This window comes from Bombus affinis, chromosome 12, assembly GCF_024516045.1.
Source record: "Bombus affinis isolate iyBomAffi1 chromosome 12, iyBomAffi1.2, whole genome shotgun sequence".
NCBI lineage: Eukaryota > Metazoa > Arthropoda > Insecta > Hymenoptera > Apidae > Bombus > Bombus affinis.
Genome location: NC_066355.1, coordinates 5,005,527 through 5,026,992, shown reverse-complemented (window position 1 = coordinate 5,026,992; position 21,466 = coordinate 5,005,527). Strand labels below are relative to the sequence as shown.

Here is a 21,466-nt window from a genome sequence, read left to right as displayed (position 1 = left end):
TAAAGGGAAGTAGGAGAGAATCATTTTGTAAATGAATTCGACTTTCAACCGTCTAATACTATATAACGAAATTCGAAATTGCCTCCGAATGCACCATGCTGAAATGCAAATCGAACGGTCGCCTGAGTGATGCGACACACGCTGGGCACCCTTTGCATTTAATTAAGTATCTAATTACAGGACAGGTAAAAGCTTTGACTTTGAAAGGTGGATCAATACGTCAATGTCGTCTTCGGTTTGGAATCGATAAAATTGTTAGAAATTGCGTCTTCTCGCTTCGATGAATTTCCAGGTCTCTTCATGCTCGAGAACGTTCGACATCGATACGTCTTCCATAGCGTTCGACGCAATCGATCCAATTAATTCGTCGTACAGGCAATTAATTGACCGTCCAACATCCCTTTTTGTCACATTGTCGCCAGCATGGTTGCGTTACGAGCTGTTCCTGAAACGTTTGGCAGGATGTTCCGCGAGTTGACGCAACCAATTGCGCAGCGCGCGTTGACGTATAGATAGAATCCTAATTTTCGTCGCGGATAATTTCCGGTGTTGTTTGCCCAATTGCCACGCGATTATTCTAGAAATCACACGGAACTAATCGTAAAGTATATGTAACACTTTCGTAACGCGTACTTTTGGCGTTGCGTTGCACTGACACTTATATATTTAACTAAGATGTTATTATATTATCATAGGGAGTTAAAAGATACAGTGCGGGGAAGAAACATCACAATTTTACAAAATGGAATTATAACTGATATTGAAGAACAATGTATAAATATAATGTACATCCCAGAATAGAGCGTGATAAACAATGCATAGTATGAAACATAGCGATACTCATATACATTAGTATATAATAAAGTCTTTTTTACATACCATTGTATGTTAGACAGTCTACTGACCACTGTCTCGTTTTATTTAATTCCTTTTACAATCTAGAAATGAAAAAAATTCGTGAGAAACACGTACCTAATGAATATACGCTTGTTCGACCAGGTACGGTCCGCTCTACTTAGTCGCGTATTATCCACTTATTTGTACAAACGTTGAATTTTTTTAAATCGAACGTATATAATTGCGTTTTGTTACGTTCCTATACAAGAAGCACGAGCAATTTATGAAATACGACAGTAAATTGGGGACTGGATATCGAAATAAATATGAAATGAGAAATTGTGCAAAACAAGAATTTCGTCGTTTATACCGTAATCAAGTAACAAGTCGTTGCAAACTAGCACGTTAAAATATTTGCAAAGAAGTGGGGTCTGCAAAGACGGCCACGGTTGCTTCAGAACCGACGGAACTTCTCTTTTTAAGCTAATGGTCCCCGACTCTCAAAGCCCTTGAGAACTTCTCCAAGGTTTCCGTGGGCAAAACATCGGGCTCCCTGTAGTTCTTGGAACACGAACTTTGCGAAAAATCTTGCCAGAATCGTGACACAGCAGTTACCAGTGTTTGACAAATTCTGTGAAACAAGAACTGACAAAATATCATAATAACTGGTAGCGTAAAAAATCTCCCATTTATCAAATTTCATTCGTTTAAACTTTTATTTTACCAACCGCGCATTTTGCTACTATTCGTCAAAGCAACATATCGTGCGTATAAAATAAACAAAACAAGGAAACTCGCTTTCTGGAATCTTTGCAAAGCCTGTCAGAAAATAGAGTATATTAAAATTATCAAAAAACGTCCAACGTTATCAATACGTTTTACATTATCCGTTTGTAAAAATAATAACATATTTTATTTATAGAAATAGAACTTATAGAGAAAATTCACTTTTTGGAATCCGTGAACTCTGAAAAAAGACGAAGTATATTATTATGACAAAATCACAAAATCACATGGAAGAGTCGTTACTGTACTCGTTTCGAAACTATTCAATAACGATCCGAATGTAATAATGGATTTCGCCTGGAGGCGCGATTTAAACAAGTTTATTTTGTATTTCAGGGCTCGGCAGACTCGAACTACTCACAGCCGAGCTCGGATCTCTCGCTGGACGAGGAGAAAGAGAGCTTGCGTCGTGAGAAGGAGAGGCAGGCCCTCAATCAACTTGAAAAAGCCAGGGTGAGTCATTGATCTTTCGCATGTTCCAGTTTCACCTCTCTTTCCTCCACCCCCCGTTTGGCTTGTTTTTCCACCGGTCTTTCGTAAATCGTTTGGTATCGATCGACTACTTCCGAACAGCGTCATTGCCTCTGACGCCGCCTTCACGTTCAAGTCTGTAAGTTGTCCGCCGAGGAATGAAAAGCGTGTCAATGAATAAGCGCGCCAGACCAATGAGATTTCGCACGCGGAGACCGCTTGGCGAAACCAATTAAGCGACTCGTGATCCTTTGTTTTCGACGATAGATGCAAATGCAATATATCGCCAGCCATGATACTATTGCCTTTAATTGTACCTTCCTTTCTAATAGCCGGTGTAACGCGTTCGAACTCGGTGAATTGGTAATTATCGGATCGGTTGTCTAGACGCTTCCGTCACACTCCTCTCTTTCTTCCCTGTGTACGTACACGATCGCCTAATTGTCTTCAACTTTGTGTCAACGGGCTTTTGAATAGTGCAGAGTATGGAGGATGGAGCACACATTTGTGATCCACCGAATTTTAAAATCTCTTTTGGTTTGCGAATTAAAAAATATCTGACCATTCAAATCCTCGAATCTTCGAATCTTCGAGCTTATAAATTTACGAACATTCGAATATAACTTAAGCCTACGTTTCAACGATAAATTTCCTGGTACCAGCATGAAGTTCCGCAGAATTAGGGCGAGTATTTAGACCGAGTAATAACAGAGCGGGTCGTGTCTGAATTATGAAAACTCTTTTGTTGGCCAGCATACACGGCCCATCAGTCGAATCACCTTCGGCTGAACAATAAATGAATATTGATTAAATAGCCGCGACCTTCGAGTGGTAGAACGACGTAACAAACGCGGACAGCACCCTATCACTGTATTACGCTTTTATTCTTTGCCGATGTGTCACATGATACATTGACAATGTACCGATCATCCGTGATCTCATCGGCATTTACTTTATGCTTAAATTATTGTTGCACGAGTATCGTTGCGATATAATGGATTACGCTACACGACCCAATAAAAAAGTCGATATCGTAAACAATAAAACTAGCTTATTTATCGAAATATTACCGCTGATATTCCTTCGGGAAAAATTTTCTAACGAGAATCTGGCTCTTAAGCGCTCTTTAAAATCTTGACTATCGCGCGAATATTACATTAAATTGTCCGAAGAGTGTCTTTCTTTTATAGACACGTCCTTTACAACGATGCATCTTTATAGAAACATGAAACCTAATCTGTCGAATATTGTGATATTTATCTTGATAAAATAAAATGGATCATACGTAATTCGATAAAATAAATCAAATAAAACAGAAAATGTTGTGCATGCATTATTTCCTTATAAAACGAAAGAAACTTTTCGGACGATCTAATATGTATATTTTAGATTCTCATTGTTAGAAATTTATTAGTCCAGAGATTTATCTTGTTTTAATCATTCTAAAAAATTTAGTAAAGAACGTGATCATCAATGACCACCATGTGATAGCCAATATGTTAACGTATAACTTGTAATTAATGTTAAATTATATAGAGTGGCTTTAATAGAAGGTCTTTGTAAATTATACAGACGAAAGCGGTAGCGTTTGCAGTGCGGACCAATGTGAGCTATGACGGATCTGTCGACGATGATTCGCCTGTCCATGGCTCGGCTATCAGCTTCGAGGTCCGCGACTTCCTGCACATCAAGGTACGTTCTTTATCTTTTGTGTGTTCTCTTAACGATCTAAAGTAATCGATCGTCCACGAAACTCTTCAGGAGAAGTACGACAACAATTGGTGGATAGGTAGGCTGGTGAAAGAGAACGCGGACGTCGGCTTCATCCCGTCCCCGGTGAAATTAGAGGCCCTGAGGCAGCAGGCGAGCGCTGCACGTGGTACGAAGGGTCTCTATTCGGCACGTGGAGGGTCTTCAGGGAACCTTGGCGAGAGTGGTATGCCCTCACGTGGTTCCACACCACCTACACCAGGTATCCTAGCACGTCCTTCTTTCTTTCCGCCCCGAAAACCACGGTGTACCGACCAGTTCGGCAATTCTCGACCGATCGATGTCTCGACAATGAAAACACAGACCGGAGAGAGGGAGATCGTCGGCTCGTCGTACAAAAAATACAAAATGAAATAAGAGAGACAGAAACGATATACGAGAGAGAAAGAAAATACGAAAGAACACTAAAAATCAGAAAGAATCCTAAGTTGGCCCTAAGTATCTGTACATATACAAACACTATAATAGCTTTCGTTTCTTTCCACACCGCATATGTCGTGGGCTTCTTTCTTTACCTTCTCACCATTCTTCTTTGCCCGTTTTTATTTTAGTTACGAGAGTGAATCCTCGACTAGCGATGATCGAGTTCTGCGAGTTAGATCATAGGAAATTCAGCTAACGTTGCGTTGGTCATTGGAAATTTTTCTGCATGTACTCTGATCGCCTTCTTAACTCTAGAACTACCGATCATTTACTTTAACCTATTCGAAACCGGTGACGCACTGGTCATGCCGTGCTTATTTGATGTAAAATCAAATGCTGACGCATTCTATGCGTCGTATGAAGGTATTTGTGTTATCGTTATTAGTCACTAGAAGTAAAATCGTGTATCGCGGAGAGTTTTATATAAGATTAAGAAATGACGTTGGTTTCGAGGTAAAGATATGTAATCCTCGAACAGGATCATAGAAATTTCGAAGTATCAATCCTTGAAAATTTCCTGTGAGAAAATGTACTTTTCTCTCGAATAGGTTAACGTATACTAAAATGTACATAGATGATTATAATCAAAGTGATATAATGAAAATAATCACGTTCCCTTCTGAATAAAATCCAAAATCAATTTTTCCAATGTTTCTGCATGTTTTTAATAATTTTAAACTGAAAAAGATCCGTACTTGTAACAAATTTAATAATTCTACTGTTAAACGTTTCGTCTAAACACTGATCCTACGGATCGAGAATTTCTCCTTTTCATATTGTAGAAAAGATTCTAATTCGAGATTCTCATCAATGACCCACGCACGAGTACGATCACACGCTTGATATTAGTATCCACGTTCACCCGCCTCATAGTTCAGACTCGACGATACGATCAATCGATCCTGTTCGCCGACAGCCACCCTGTTCACGATCACGCACAGACCCAGTCAATTTACGTCATATTTAGTATTCTATGCTGTACATGAACTTTTCAGTAGTTGCTTCCACGATCTCTCCAGACAATCATATTCGACAGCATCGAATTTATTTAGTACCCTAGGTTTCTTAGTCTGCATTCGATCGCTTCTCACTCTAGTTTTCCTTTGAGAGAAAGAGGGACATCCGTCGATGCACGATGCATAGGAAGGATCGATTTCCACGATTAATTCGATCCAATTTCTTTTCTTGACAGGTGACGACAGCGACAGCGTCCGAGGCGGTAAGGCAACGTTGACCACGCCACCGGCTAAGGAGAAACGGAAGAACTTCTTCAAGAAGCCGGTAAACGATTTCGACGAATCGCAGTGTCTATGACTATTCCGATCCTTTTTGTGTCCACTCGTCTAACGTCGTGCTTGATTCTACTTTGGGTCTCTAGTCTTGTAGTCGACAGCTCGAGAAAGTATATATTTCTAGTCAAAAGTCTCGTCCACGTTTGCATGAACCTGAGATGATCCTATGAACGTTCAAAAGGAATCCAGGAACGTTCAATAGGACACTTAAGTAAATCTGAAAAATCATTAGGAAATTAGCAAAACCATTAAGAAACGCTGTCTTATTTGAAACAAAGATATAAAATACTATAACGATATAATAATGTAATGTTACAATAATAATTTCATCAATCTTTTAGCTTTTGAAGTTTTCCATCTAATTTGCCTCAAAGTTAAAAAAGCTACATGAATCAACTCATATTTATTATAATTATAATTTACTATATTGCTTATATAACTCTTCCAAATTTAACAACTTTTATCTATATATATATTAGTTAATATCTTTGCAGAAATACAAAATTCAAATCGAGTAATTAAATTAAATTAATTATTACCTTTTTACGTGAAACCAGAAAAATACTTATAATCAGAAATATACAGCGGCTACAGCAGTATTTATATTTAGCCTTATATTTCAATGAAATATTTTTCAGCAAATCCTACATTTCACGTCCATAGTAAAACATTTTTGTAGTCGCATGAAATTTTATATTACTTGGATCTAATTAATTGTAATAAATACAACGTGTACGAATACTTCGTGCAGCCACCATGCAAAAAGGATTCAATAGACGCCGAAGAAGGCGTAAAACTTTATGGACGTTCAAAAAGGATCCCATAGATATTCACGAAGTATCTCATCAACTCTTACGGACGAAGATAATCTCTATGGGATACTAGATAGGTCCAATCAAAATTTTTCGTCGGTTTGGCAAAGATTCGCGTTCGATAAAACCGGTGACGTGGACGAGGCTTACGTGTCTAAATTTATCTGTCGGTGCTAGAAAATATCGTGGGCCACGCGAGGACTAGCAGATTTATTTCTGTGAGTATGCGATTGTGTGTATGATACTGGGATACCTGCTGTCTCTGTGCATCGTGTATATCTGTTGAATCAAAGAAGAAGAAGAAAGTAAGGAAGGACAGAGGACGCGCATCGAGAATTCAAACTCGTAACTCTCCAAACCGAGAGTTTATCCGATAATTCCCACTTTCAATTTCCATCAATTTATTACGCCAACAAGAAGCAATTATTCTAAAGTCTAAATCCATTATTTCTCGGCTGACTGCTCTGTGAACTGTGTCAAATGTTCCTTTTCCTGTACTCTTTCCTTTTTTAAGCACACATATATAATACGTCAGTGTGTCGATGTGAGTAGCAATTTCTAGCATCGATCGATAATCAAGTAACAATTATTCGATCTTAGCGGACCATTTTACCATGACGAGGACGATCTCGTCGAAGATGCCCTGACCTTGATGAAACCACGTGATCCGTTTGCTGAAAATGGTTCGCCGAAAACACGGTAGAATAATGGCTTTTAACGAGAACAAATTTAGTGCGTAGGAGATCGTTGATAGCTTAGGTTGATCAGTAGTTTACAAAAAAAAAAAAAAAGAAAGAAAGAAAGAAAACAGACTCTGCTTGGCCAAAGTGCCTTTAGAATGCTGAAGAAAGATGGTCGATGAGATGGCGATGTTACCGTAAGAAGGACTTTGGCCGCGCAGGAGGGTAGGTCGTATACTGTCTCCAGTCGACGTGGCCATTAACTGTTTTCAATGTTTTCAATGTTGCATTCCGTGCGCACGAAGTCCTACGTAAGTGAGAGACTATCTTGGGGCTGATCCTGGCGTGTAGGACATCCTCTTAGTCGGTCTAGACTCATTCGTTCGTCCCGCTTTCAGGAAACGACCACGCCGTACGACGTTGTACCATCTATGAGGCCTGTCGTCCTGGTCGGTCCATCGTTGAAAGGTTATCAGGTGACGGACATGATGCAAAAGGCGTTGTTTGATTATTTGAAGCATCGGTTCCGAGGCAGGTACGCGAAGCTTTCTTTAAAGTTGAAGCTCTTAGTCGAAGAGCTATTATTTAGTCATGTTGGTTTATAAAGATTTTGTCACAGAAATGTTTATTGAATATCTATTTGCATATTTTCCAACACTTTTTTGTACATGTGCATGTTCGAATCTGCAAATAGATTTTTTCCATCACTCATACTTTTTCTGTGATTGCTCTTTTCATTACTATTACTAAACATTATTGAATTCGTAGCAAGTTATTTTACTAATAACGGTATGCTAGACGTAAAATAAATTTAAATTAATTTATACTTGGCATAATTCGTAAGAATAAAATTATAATATTGAAGAAATTTATTATATGGTTAATAGCTAGTCTTTGTGATGTTTATATAATATCTTGTCATTCAATATGACAACAAAATAAAAATATTTTGCGAGCCAATGTTATTTGAATATTTATATCTATATAATACTTTATCATGTTATACGAGAAGGAACGAAGGATGTTTTGTAAATCAATATTATTTGAATATTATTCTATTTGCACGAGGAAGTATTCCATTCTTTGCACTTTTGGCTAAATATTTGTTTCTACGATTTCAGAATAATTATCACTAGGGTAATGGCAGACATTTCACTGGCAAAGAGATCGTTGCTGAACAATCCATCAAAACGAGCGATCATGGAACGATCCACGAGCAGGAGCAGTTGTTTGGCGGAGGTTCAAGCCGAGATCGAGAGGATTTTTGAGCTTGCCAGAACCCTTCAGGTACTTTATCAACCATTTGATCCTCTCGTTTCTAAACATTGTCCACTTACCACTATTAATTTCTAGTTGGTAGTTTTGGACTGCGATACCATCAATCATCCGTCGCAGTTAGCTAAGACCAGCCTGGCGCCAACGATCGTCTACCTGAAGATTTCGTCACCTAAAGTGCTCCAAAGGTTGATCAAGTCGCGTGGAAAGTCGCAGATCAGACATCTGAACGTACAAATGGTGGCTGCTGAGAAATTGGCTCAGTGTCCTACAGAGATGTTCGATGTGATTTTGGATGAGAATCAGCTGGAGGAAGCCTGCGAACACGTAGCTGAGTACCTGGAAGCTTACTGGAGGGCCACGCATCCTCAAGTGATCGCTACAGTACCACGTCCGATCCCTGCACCGGATGCACCGGTCGACGCGTTAACACCTCGCGTCACATCAGGTATCATATTCATTGCGACGCGTCGATTATGGTCGCATATTATCATCGAGGATCTCGTAGCAGAATGTTACCAAGTACAAATATTCTACGTGAGTTTCATTATCGCGGAGAATGGCCTGGTTAGGGTTGTACACCTTCATAGACGAGTAGAGTATTTGTATTTCAAAAGTATTTTAAAATTGGGTCGTTTAATTGCTGGTAAAAAGAGGAATATTGTGTATTTCGTGATTTGATTTCGATAGACTCAAACAGGAAATCTAGACAACGACATCGAATCATATATCAGTCAATTACTTACCACAGAGAATTATTTAAGCTCGGTGATCGCGACATATCATCATCATTATTCTCGTCCACGACTGTCAATCCTTTTCACACAGTCTCAATGCGATCCTCACCTCTCAGTCATGGCTGGTTGGGTCGAGGTTTCTAGCTCACTTGAAACTCTAACGAGCCCCAATTCCGTCAACTAACACTCGACACTTTCTTCTTGCCTCTTCAGGTGCCCATCATGAGAGTTACTACGGCCACGAGCCAAGAGGTAACCCAACCTTTTTCTCGAGCGCAAAATTGTACACACGTCCCTTTTTCTTTCTTTTCTCTTTCTACGAGTCCAACGTCGCGCACCCTGTGTTCCGTTACTTGCTTGAAGATGTAGACAAATAGAGAGAAGAAAATAGATAAAAGGTTGAGCTGATAGAATAAATCGGAGAGAAACGATTATATTCGTTCTGGTATTTTTCAACGCGCGAACAAACACCGTCGTTCGTTTTTCCTCTTTTGTTCCACCTTTTTTTTTCTTTTTTTGTTATCGAGAGTTGGATTCTCGAGAAAGAGCAATGGCGACATTCGAAGCTAGTAATGAAACACATCTGTAGTTGTATCATTAGCTGCACGTAGCCGTTGCATGGATTCGTGTTAGAACGTAGAGTTACTCTTTATTGGAAAGACTGCTAGTCGCTGGTTGCAGACCTATACTCAGCCTTGTAAATTATTACGATATATCGTTCGATGTACGCTGCACGTCCTTCTTCTTCGTGTGCACGCTATAGCGTCTGAATGACGCGCGAGAAGTTATATCTCTCATTTTCGTTGTATATACCCTGCTCTCGTTGTTTCTTCTATTTAAATCAGCGCCGTTCGAAATAAACTCGGAAATTCCAAGAATCCTATTTAACCTTCTTTTTCTTTTCCTCTTGTAAAAATTTTAATATCACGTTCTATAAAAAAGAAAGAAAAAGAAAAAAAACGAAAGGAAGAAAGGAGGTTCCACCAACGCGAACAACGCTGGTTTAGACTATACCTACAAACTTATTATTTTAACTTGCGCGTTTTCCGCATGATTTGGCAGATTAAAAATAAACTAGCAGTCTTTGAACTATCAAGAAAAATACACGTATCACGGTGAAAGATATTCGTACAAAAAGCACGACACCTTTATATTGAATTTCTTTTCAGCGACGATATATGGATCGGCAAACATGTATCAACCTCTGCAAGACAATGGCGCGTTCGTTCTCGTTAGTTTCAATCACGTTTTCATATTGTTTTTCTTTGCTCATATCCACTTCCTTTCTGCGCTCCACCAGAAAGACACGACCATCCCTCGTCGTCAGTTTCACCGCCTCTATTATTCATCCTCATCTCTACGATCGTTTAATATAATTCTAGCTGCAGCTTACCTCGTGCACGCTGCGCTCTGTCTACTACCCTGACACGAGTGGATTTACCCGTGACATCTGTTCGACTATTAATATTCATTAAAAGCGTTTAGAACATGCATTCACGATGTCGTCACGGACAAAGACTTCTCAAAGTGAAAAGACTAACGTCTTCTTGATAGTATCGTGAATGAAGTTATCATGTTTCATGGATCGTTCATTCTTTTTGTTCAGTGCCCTCAACTGGTACGGTAGAATAATTTCTAAACAATTTTCGCGATTATGACATTGTATACAGAGGCTGGTAAAAGTATTTGAACATTTATCATAGTGCATTTTTTTATAAATTTTAACGTAAAACAAATCTCATTTTTGGTTAATTTCATTTTGTATATATGGAAGAATTTTATTCCTCCTTCTGTAAAATTATCGACTGCACGAAGAACGGACTAGAAAATCATCGTTTCGATAATTTTGCACTAGCATGTCGTCAAAGATTCAATTTTTCAATGTTTATGCTCAGAGAATATTAATAGACAGAAGGAAATACGTGTCACGTGGATAGTAACCGCCTGGTTGGATCCAAAATCTTAAAATAAATCTTATGAGCTACCAGTTAAGGGTTGATCACGTAAAATCCACGCGTGTAACATGCTACGCAAGACTAACAACACGTAAACAAGCGCGTGACCGTCCACCCTTGCATACTCTCTATCTTTTTCTCTTTCGTTTCATCGTAAAAAAATGTCCTCATTCGATGAATCGCAATAATCTCCACCAAAACGACGACTCTACCTAAAATATAAAAAGGAAAAAAGTTAAAACGTTCCGTTACCACTGGCAAAGTTAAAATCTCAGATCGAGAATAGAAAGAAAAAAACGAAACGAAAAAAAAAAACGAAAAATAGAAAAGGAAACGGAAAAAAGAAAAGAAAACACCAGGTCGAAGTATGATCGGCAATCAGCTCTGACTCCGATGTTCTCTTTGTTTACGTGTAAAAGTCGTGGAGGCGGTGGCTGCCACGGGAGTCATCCGAAAACAGGGCCAGTTCACCTATGGTCCGGGTGACGAGAACAAGCCCAAAGAGTCGAGCTAAAAGAACGCTCGCACGCACGACGACGCTTCTTCCACACACACACTTCCTCCTCATCGCGGATGAGATTTTACGGCGTAGACCGGCTGACCAATTCTCTGTACTCTGTCGTCCTTCCCCTTCCCCCGTAATCTTAATACACGGGGGATTACGATGACGATCGAGAGAATTAGAGACTGTCTGTTTATAGGGAAACCTCCTTAATAAGGCCGCGTTGTAAGTATAGACGGGTTTGGTGCACGGGCCCGGTGAAACGGGACCTTATTCTTGTTTCTCTTACCCAAAGAGAAGGATTTATTTATTTAATCGATTGGTTATTTAATTTTGGTTACTTTGGTTCACCTCAAATGTTCCTCACTTTTCCATCGTTTTTTTTGTTTAATTCATTCGTCTATTCTCTTTTATTTTATATTATTTTTATCATTCGATTCATCCGTCGACAAAGATTTCTGTTCTGTTCTGTTTTGTGGAAGTGATTCTCCTTACGTTCTCGTTTCAATTCTTAATCAATCTCTTTTTTTTTACAGTTCTGTACTATTTGTTCGTTTTATCTCCCCTTTTGTTTTTGGTTGTCTCGCAAGCCCTTCCACCAACCCTTCTCACATAGAATAGGTTGATATAGAATAGCCTAACGAAGCGTAATCAATTAACGAGACTTGATCATGGGAATCGAGAGGATCACAGATTTTTCGATGGAATAATGTTACACGTAACACGACTTGTTTCAAGAGGAATTTCAGAGCGCGGTCTCTCGGAAGATCTTCGAAATCCTTCTTTTGGGATATTCGCTTTGTTTTTGTGCTCTTCCCTCGTTCTTTTTTTTCCTTTTTTTCTGAACGAACGCGAATTCCACTTTCAATGAAAAGCATAGTTTTTTTTTCCTTCTAGTCGAAGCAAGTCCGTGGAGGAGGACTTGCGTCGAATTTCAAGGACTCGTTTATTTCTCGATGTCTGCGCTCCAGCGCAACGATAGCTCGAACGTCGGAGTCTTTGCAAAACCGTGTCTTTTTTTGCCCCTCTCGTTTTTCTCTGTCTTTTTTGTACGCGCCCTGTTCTTTTTTTTGCATAACTAGCTTGCATGCACTGTGTATGGTGTGTCGTTGCGGTGTTGTTTTAGGTGTGACATGTAGGTGGATTTACCGGTTCCTCACCGTCCAGCTTAACGTCGAAGTAACAACCTCTTCTGTAATCTAGTTTTTTGAGTGACACCCCGTGAATTTCGATTGCCAAGCTCGATGTTTTAATACTGTAACATCAACTATGAGAATTATAAGTTAAATCGAATTATGAGTTTAGTTCGTCGAGCTTGAGTAATAACAAAAATTCGAAAGGAATACGGAATATCTTCAGAATTAAATTTGAGAAGAGATTAAAATTAATTCTCTACAATTCAATTTATGGAATCGATCAATTCTGTACAACTCGTGTAATAAATAATTCTATTTCTTAGAATCAAGCTCCAATCCTATCAATGTTCCACTATGAAAAATTTGAGCAGGAAACAACGATATTCAAAATTCGCTTCCTTTCAAATTTTGCCCCAAAATCGCGCCTAATTTCTGTAACACCTTAAATTCTATAGATTCACGTAAGGGGTATCATGGCCAAGTTACAGAAATTCAGGCTCCCTGAAACCCACTAATATTAACAACTGTAACATTGAATTTTACCAAAAAATCTAGGATCAGGATCGTACAGCGGCGGACACATGAGCGAGGGAACTCGAAAGTCGAGGCTGGAGAGGATGGATCGTGATCGGGGCGATCGTAGTGAACACGACTACGGCAACGAGGAGGAATCGTACGTCAGTGGCGTCGATTACGGGAGCGCGTCGAGGCGTCGCCAGCAGCAAGATCCGCGCGCATTGAACGCCATTTAGGAGCTGGGGCCCCGGGGCCTGTCGCTACAGCGCTGTCCCCACCTGCGCACCACTGCTCTTTAGTGGGGTCGCCACCTGGTACGCTACTGAACGTACGAACGTGCTTAACGCTACCGTAGCGAAGAAAACAAAAAATATTTGCGCTCTGGTCTGTTAGTGGGGTTTCTTTCCTGTCGCTACCCGTAAGATGGTTCATTTTGTTCGATTTACTGTTTAATAGTTAGACCCTTGTTGTTCGAGCTGTCCCATAATTTACATAGAAATCGCCTTTCGTTACGATATTTCTAGCCTTTAGTATACGGCATCGTACGTAACGCATGGAACTCAGCGTGTTTTCATGCAGAATCATTTTCATTTTCTTCATTCTGTCCGTTTATTGGTGCCGGATCTCGATGTAGAACTTCTATTATAGATACATTGCATCGTATTATGCCAATGATTCTCGTTACCGAGGAAGCGTGCACGATACTTTACGCTGTAACAGAGAGTAGAAACGTTGATTATGCAAAGTGTTGTTCTTTCGTAGAGCTGAGATTTTGAATCTCAGGTAAATCGCTTTGATTTTTATTTGTTGGATTGTTGAGATGGTACGCGTGCACGCTTGTCTATGATACACGAATGTTTCATCCTACGAGGTATACACTTTCTTCCGTTTGCGACTATTTTCGTTATGATGGAAGCAAAAGTTAGCGAGCTAGTGCATTATTTTTTCATTTGATTGGTTCCAAAGTAAACATGGCGTAATTTGTCGTAAAAGAGTAACGTGTCCATGGTGACAGACATTGTAGATTCTATTTTCGTAATCGTACTCTCGATTAAAGGAGCCTTGTTGATTTCGTAACGATCGTTTTCTTGACCATTCGATAGATATCGTACAAGTAGAAAGACCCATTCTAGTGAAACCAATTGTTGTTGTCATGAAACTATCGAGTAAATGGCTTTGTTCTGTTCCCATCCCCCAACCCTCCTCCGTTTTACAGAAATTTTATCAAATCAATTACAAAGTTCGTTCGCGTAAATGGAGAGCGTGTGAGAGAGAAAAAGTGTGCGAGTGAGAGAGAGATGGAGCGTGTTGGCGGCAGCGAAAAATTTTCACGAGCATTTTTTCCAACAGGAATTCCGCGTAACGATGGGCGGATTGAAACGAATAATCGAATGTCCTTGTCGATGAGGTACGCACAGGATAAATCCCCCATTCGCGGAGCCAGCTCAACGAGATGAGTATTGACATGAGAACAGTCACGTGAACAAAGCTAAAGAGAAACACACTTTTAAGAATGAGAAAGAGTGAGAGAGAAGGGAGAGCATGAGAATAAGAGAGAAAGGAAAGAAGAGAAAAAGAGCCCTGGGGCCTTAATCTTTGCGCTGACTCCTCCCGGGCCCCTATTACCCAACCCCACGAGAAACATCAGATTTTTCAGATCGATGATTTATCAGCCAGCTAGGGGAACTCGTGAATCGGCATCGAGTCTTCATTAAACGCCACGAGATTTTCGCTCGAAATTAGGTAGACGATCGTCCGGAGCTAATTGAACGAAAAAAAGAAAAACAAAGAAAGAAGGGAGTATAAAATAAAATCGTGAGAAACGAACAAAAAGGAGAAATCATAGGAAAATGAAATGAGAAACTTCGATATGAATTTCGCGTAGAATTTTTTCAATTCGGCCGACAGAAACAGCGATAGTTGCTTCGATTTAGAGATATGAGAGAAGAAACGAGGAAAATGATCTCTAATCGATTTACCTTAGGATCGATCGCATGATTAAATTCTTAATTCTAGAAATTTTAGAAATTTCGCGTATTCGTCACGAGGTTCGAACAGAATTTCACTATATTACGATCGAGTATGGAAGGAACTCGACAAAAATAAAATAATGAAACGAATTAACGTTGCGTGGCGATGGGTTGGGATCAGAGATAATCAATCATTATTGTCGTACGCGATTAAAAGTTTTCGATTATCGATACGATGGCGCGTTGATGATCGCCGCGCTAGGCTCACGTGTTTATACGTTTTATTAGAGTCTATTTGGTGAAATGTGAATACACATACACATACACACACACATACACACACGTGTTACACATGCACAGACAGGCATACACGGGCACACGCACACGAGAACACACAGTGAAACACATTTTGTGTATATAGTATACATATATAAATAATAATATTATATATATATATATATATATAAATATATTGTATACGTATGTACGCAGTGAACACTTTTACCTTTGTCACTCGACAAAATTCCGATCGATGCAAAATGTGAGTATGAGAGCAAGAATGAATGGGAGAAAATGAAAGGAATAGAATGAAAGTAGATAGAGAGTGAAACAAGAAAGATGATACTATACCATAGAATCAATAGATATCGTGTAAATATTGTAAGAAGCCTTTAAAAACAAGTCCTTTCCGTTTCGATTTTGTCGTGAATGCAGCGTCGTCAGCTGCAGCGAGGATCATGGTAATGCTGGATATTTGTCAACGTTTCTCATTGTTTTTACGGATCTACAAACACTTTCGGTCCTCGTGATCAACGCTTTTGACGCACTACGAACTTGCTGCAACTAAAATACGAAAAATATTTATGGAGTAATTGATGCAATACATATACACACACACATACACAGACATACTCGTACACATACACGCACACATACAGAAACATATACAAACTCACTTGATTGCATACCAGTTGCACGAATGTAATCGTGACAACCGATAATGCTAATCGAGTTTTGGTCGTTCGTGTATATTGATTTCTTTTTATGATGCACGCATCAACGTTGTTTCTTAAGTAGAACGAACAAATCTCGAGCTCGCCATTCTTTGCAGAAATAGCCTTGCGCACGGCCAGTATAATTAAATAATATCAAAAGGGCAAAAAAAAAAAGAAAAAAAAAGAAAAAAAAGAAAATGTACGAAACATAAGATAATGAATTTTTCTAAATTAATTTAAGGAATTTTACTTAAAACGATCACTTGTGCATCATTAGACTAGCGAAACGAAGCGTTTCTTTCCCGGAACGATTACGTTCGATATGCGCTTGTGTATGACGTTGCTGTGTGAATTTAGCGAGGTTTTCTTATCGTTTTCACGCAGTTTTCGCATTTTCCACGGCCGATCGCTGGCATATTTTCCTTTAAAAATAAATTAAATATAAGGATTTGGCGCACGGTCCTTTGAATCTCAAAACTTGAGCGTGGATCGCAATTTCTTGTCAATATATGTATCTCTGCCAGCGTCGTCGTCTTATCGAAAGTGTTTCAAATTCTTATCAAGCTCGTTGTTTGTTCGCCATATTAAATTGGCGCTGGAAGATTATATAGTTGTTGAAGATTACAAAAATCTTCGTGCAATGCCGTTTATTGAATTTTAGTGGCGTCACCGATGGATCGAGCGAGTATCGAAGCGAAAGTCTTCGTGGAACGCTCTCAGGATGAACTTTAGAGACGCCTTAAGAATTAAGTAGACGATCGTGTGAAGATCAGCATTCGACCTAAATCTTCGCTCGCTACGCTGTTTAACGAATTTTATTGGCGCCTCGCGCCGTAATAATTTCGCTTGTCGAAAATTCCATATTTTATCTTTCGACTGGAAGATTTTTATAAATCGAGCGAAGATGCTGAAAAATCTACGACAAATGTAAGAAGATAGTTTGTTTCGAATTCAAGGCAAACTATGGAATGTTCGAGTTTCACGTTTCACGATTTTTCACGTTTTCGAGTTTCGCGAGAATTCTATTGGTCGCTAACTGTAAAATGTTTTTTGTAGCCAACGTTTGTAAATACTAGGTAAAATATATTTGCAAAACACTATCACTGGTGATGTCTATTTAAAGATACTCACGCTTCTACTTCGATGTGGGCGAGTTTCAGTCAAAATTCAATGCGAGAAGGAGCGTGCGTTTCGGTTTCTTCACGACGCGATTCGGGTGCAATTTGGAAACGAATGCTCGCTAGTAGCTAGAGTTTCTTTTGAACTTTGTTTCCTCGTGTCGAACAGAAGCCGTTTGTACTAGGGTAACGTTCTTATATCACGTTTGCTCGATTATTTTAACAAGTTTCTCTGTTTCTGCGATTTAACTACGAATAGCGCCGCGACGCATAGGCGACTCGATTTTAAATCGTAGCTATTGTATACAATTTTTTCTAGACGTCAATGACGCGATTGATAGAGGATGTGTAACAATATCTAGCCCACATCCTTAGGCAAATGAGAATTTTTTATAATATTTTGTAAAAATCTTTCGCTCGATAGGCAGCGATAGAAACCCACGTCATGCAGACCTGATACGAATTATGGCGTCTCACGTGGCCACATACATACCACAAACACACACACACACACACACACACACACGATACACGAATTTCAAAGAAGCCCTTAATATTTCTTACGGTACGATCCCTAGTAGTTAACTGACGCGAGATCCGTCGGTTTTGTAATCATTAACGATTTCGGTTTAGGATTTTAGCGGCTTCCAGTCCGTTCTTTCTTTCGATATATCGAAGACTAGTGTTCGAATCTGTAACACGTGCATTAGCGCGCTAAATTAAATGCAAAACGAGAGAAAAAAAATTGTATGAAACGTAACTTGTAGCTTTCGATCGACGTCAATTCGGATCTACGTAAAAAGAAAAAAAACAAAAAAAAGACAAAGGAAATCTCTGTAGTGTTTCTCAGTAAAACGATCTAGGATTAAAACTCGCACGCGACATGTTCGTTCGATGCCTACAAAAATCGACACACATTCTGTTCTAGCGAAGACAAAAGAGAACAAAGAAAATATCTCCCATCACGAGCGAGCCAAATAAAAAAGTATTAAAAAAAAAAAGGTGAAAAAAGAAAAGTTCGAAAGACAAAAAAGAAATGATACAATTCACTGGAAATCGCGATGTCATGCAGGAAAGCTGAAAGTCCAATCGGCAATGCAATCGAATTTTCTTCTGAAAGACTTAACGAGAACATATTAACGAGCGTTTAAATATCGATGTTTAAGCTGTTTAGGAAGAAACGAGAGAAAGACGAGAGAGGGAAGACTGGATGCGGGAGAGATAGAGGGTAAGCCTTTCTTCAATAGTTGCGAGAGTCGAGAGGGCGTAAGTACAATTCGTTCGATGTATTTAAAAAAATTAGGGCGCGAGTTTAAATTAATTAGGAGTGAATCGTTGTGTTGGTTTGCATCATGTGCACGTGAACGTGTTCTTAAAATCTAGACTGCTTTTGCCGACGTCACGGCGGGCGATTTTGTGCGATCGATCGACGCACTCCTCGAAGAATGCAACCCCAATTACACGAATGGTTGGAAGGTCCAAAAAAAAAAGAAAAAAAAAATAAGAGAATAAGGCACTATAAGAACAAAGCATCGAACGAAAGATAATCGTTTCGTATGACTCATATTCTGTGAAAAAATTTGTTCTCCTTTTGAACAATTTTTAGCAAATTCTTCGTAGATGTGGACCGTGCCTCGGTGTTATGTTTGCTTTAGGGACATATATGGCGAAACGCCTGTCCTTGTAAAGAGCCTTAAGGCTTTCGCAATGAAATATTATTGGACACATTGCGTACAGCGTGGTTTCGAAAGTATATATCTGTGTGTACACAGAGAGGCAGAAGAGAGGAAATGGGAGACGAAGAATAAAAGAAAAGTAGTGCTAGGATCACTATGGACGCCATTGTCGGTTTGACTCGATGATCGTGATTTTGTCTCCGATTATGCATGTAATAAACCGCGGCAAACGCATCAACGGAAATACGTTTCTGCGCGAACAGAATGGGAACGTTGACACGTTCTATCGGCTTCCCGCTGCCGCTTTCTGTATTCGATTATTACACGTAATCTAAAATGGCAACAGTACCATAGCAAAACAGAAAAACGAAGCGCAAGACGTTCGCTGTTCACCGTCGATCATACGCGTTTTAGAAACGTTTTAGAATTAGGTCAGTTTGTAGTAGAGACAGAGTCGATTGCATGCAGTCCGAATATTTTTAAAAACAAAAGAACTAAAACGCGGCTGAAAATATTCTTCGTCTCGCGGTCAGCCTTGACAAACTAATCAATATTTTCGCAATTGTCTTCTTCTTTTATCTTTAGCGAAATTGATAGTTGATCGTTGAAGATATTACGACGTAAGCCCGGTCGATACGATTACGATAAAAAATGGCAACTGCTAAAAGCTGCTTCTTGTTCACGCCGTCCCGTATAATTAAATACGATCGTCGATTCGAATCAACCGGCGTCGCTCCGAGGACGAAGTCCTGTCGCCTGTGTACGTGAATTCTAACGTGTTCAATTTCGACGTGCTTTCACGCGTGTCTGCCTCACGTGGTGCGTGTGTGCACGTTGTGTCTCCTATCGCTAAGGAACAAACGCCGCGCATTCACGTTCTCGGTCACTTATTTTCTTTTGCGGCTGGTTCGTTGGATCAAAGTTTTTTCCCTGTGTATATTGTCTATTATTCCCTCGTGCGACTGATTTCGATAGCGGACAAGCGAACGAAAGCAAGGAAGAAAGGAAGGGAGAAAGAATGTAAAAAAAGAAGAAAATAAAACTGCAGAAAGGAAGGAAGAAAGTTGAGATAAGAGAGCGATCTAATTCGTTTTCCTCGGGCGAATTTTATTTCGTTGTTGTCGCGGAGGAATCAGCGTGCGAGTAACGAGAAGAAAGAGGATATTCATTGAAAATGGATAATCGATGACTTTGCTGTTAAACGAATTAAAAGGTTCGTCTAATCGCGTCGAGTTTAATGGACGAGAGGAGAAATTGGAGCAAGTGTATGTTTGTATGCGTTTGTGTGAACGAGATCGAGAGAGAGGAAGAAACGGATGAATAACAAAAAAAAAAAAGAAAAAAAGAAAAAGAAAGGAGGAAAAGAGGAGAACGAGAGAATTTGCGGTTCAGTGTGCGCGAGCTGCGGTTCTTCGGAGACGGAATTGAGGTGATTAATTAAACGAGATGTTGTAAATTGTTCTATAGCAAAAATGAAAAGTGTTACGGCCGTGGCAGCGCGCCCTTCGAGAGTTCCTCGACGGTTAACAAAATTCTTACCTCTAATCGATTCAACTTCGGCAGAAGAAACTTCGAAATTAATAATCGGAAGGAGTAGATAGGAAACACACGATCGATCGACTTGAACGACGATTAATTTCGTCGCCGACGAGTCTCGAGGAGCGCGATGCTTTGATCGTTTCGATGTTGATATGTCAATGCTGTGATGTTATCCTTTGAAACTTCAAATGAAAAAAAAAATATATTTCCCTTCCCCCTATTTGTCCCTCCATCATCCCCGTTCCCCTTCGACACGGCCCACCCTCGATTTTTCCAGAAAGTATCCCGCAAGACGAACCCCTTCTCCTTGGAAAATAAATATTTCTATTACTGTAACACTCCGCATAGTCCTTAAAAAAAAAAAGAAAAAAAATAGCTAGATTCTAATCGTATTTAATGTAAAGTTTATTATTGTTACATCTCAGTGAATCTCTCCTCTATCAGTGATTTCACGGAGAGAACGACGTACCGTCGACGAAAGAACGCGTTTAGGAAGATACCGAAGAAAATTATATAGCGACGATTTCGGGGGAAGGATAAAGGCGTTAACTATTATTAGGAAAATCCTGAAAGTATAGCGATCGATAATCGATCAACCGTTACGCTCGTTCCTCTCCGATACGTCACTGGTAACCAAAATTCCTACATTTGTCGCATTTGTAAATAAAATTTTTATCATCACACAATGCAACGTGTTATTATCTCTACGTTCAACCTAATTGCATATTAGACCGCGGACAATTATGCAAATTTATCCTTTTATAAATACTACTAAGAATAAATTTACTTTACCTACTAACCCCCTCGTATCTTCTAGATTATTTTCTATCTGTAGAAAATTTCTTAAATTTAATAAAATTACACTTCAAAATTTCTTGAACATTTTTCTTTGAAATAAAAGCGAGATCGAGACATAAAAAATACGAATTAAATGCTATACGTAAATAAATTGTACTGCACTTTGGATATTTTATAT

At 39.4% G+C, this 21,466-nt stretch overlaps 1 protein-coding gene across 3 annotated transcripts in view; it reads left to right on the top strand.

Moving 5' to 3' along the window:
* LOC126922561 (voltage-dependent L-type calcium channel subunit beta-2) overlaps nt 1-21,176 on the top strand; it is a 31,280-nt gene extending 10,104 nt beyond the window's left edge. For 2 of the 3 annotated variants that reach the window (XM_050735262.1, XM_050735263.1), the window contains 9 exons: nt 1,960-2,076; nt 3,667-3,786; nt 3,856-4,066; nt 5,480-5,568; nt 7,470-7,606; nt 8,193-8,358; nt 8,425-8,794; nt 9,297-9,335; nt 13,232-16,355. In XM_050735262.1, the coding sequence (XP_050591219.1) occupies nt 1,960-2,076; nt 3,667-3,786; nt 3,856-4,066; nt 5,480-5,568; nt 7,470-7,606; nt 8,193-8,358; nt 8,425-8,794; nt 9,297-9,335; nt 13,232-13,428 (1,446 nt within the window). In that variant the 3' untranslated portion in view covers nt 13,429-16,355. Of the gene's footprint in view, nt 1-1,959; nt 2,077-3,666; nt 3,787-3,855; nt 4,067-5,479; nt 5,569-7,469; nt 7,607-8,192; nt 8,359-8,424; nt 8,795-9,296; nt 9,336-13,231 lie in introns of all 3 variants that reach the window. The other variant, XM_050735265.1, reaches the window with a different exon arrangement.
* The last annotated feature ends 290 nt before the right edge of the window (nt 21,177-21,466 follow it).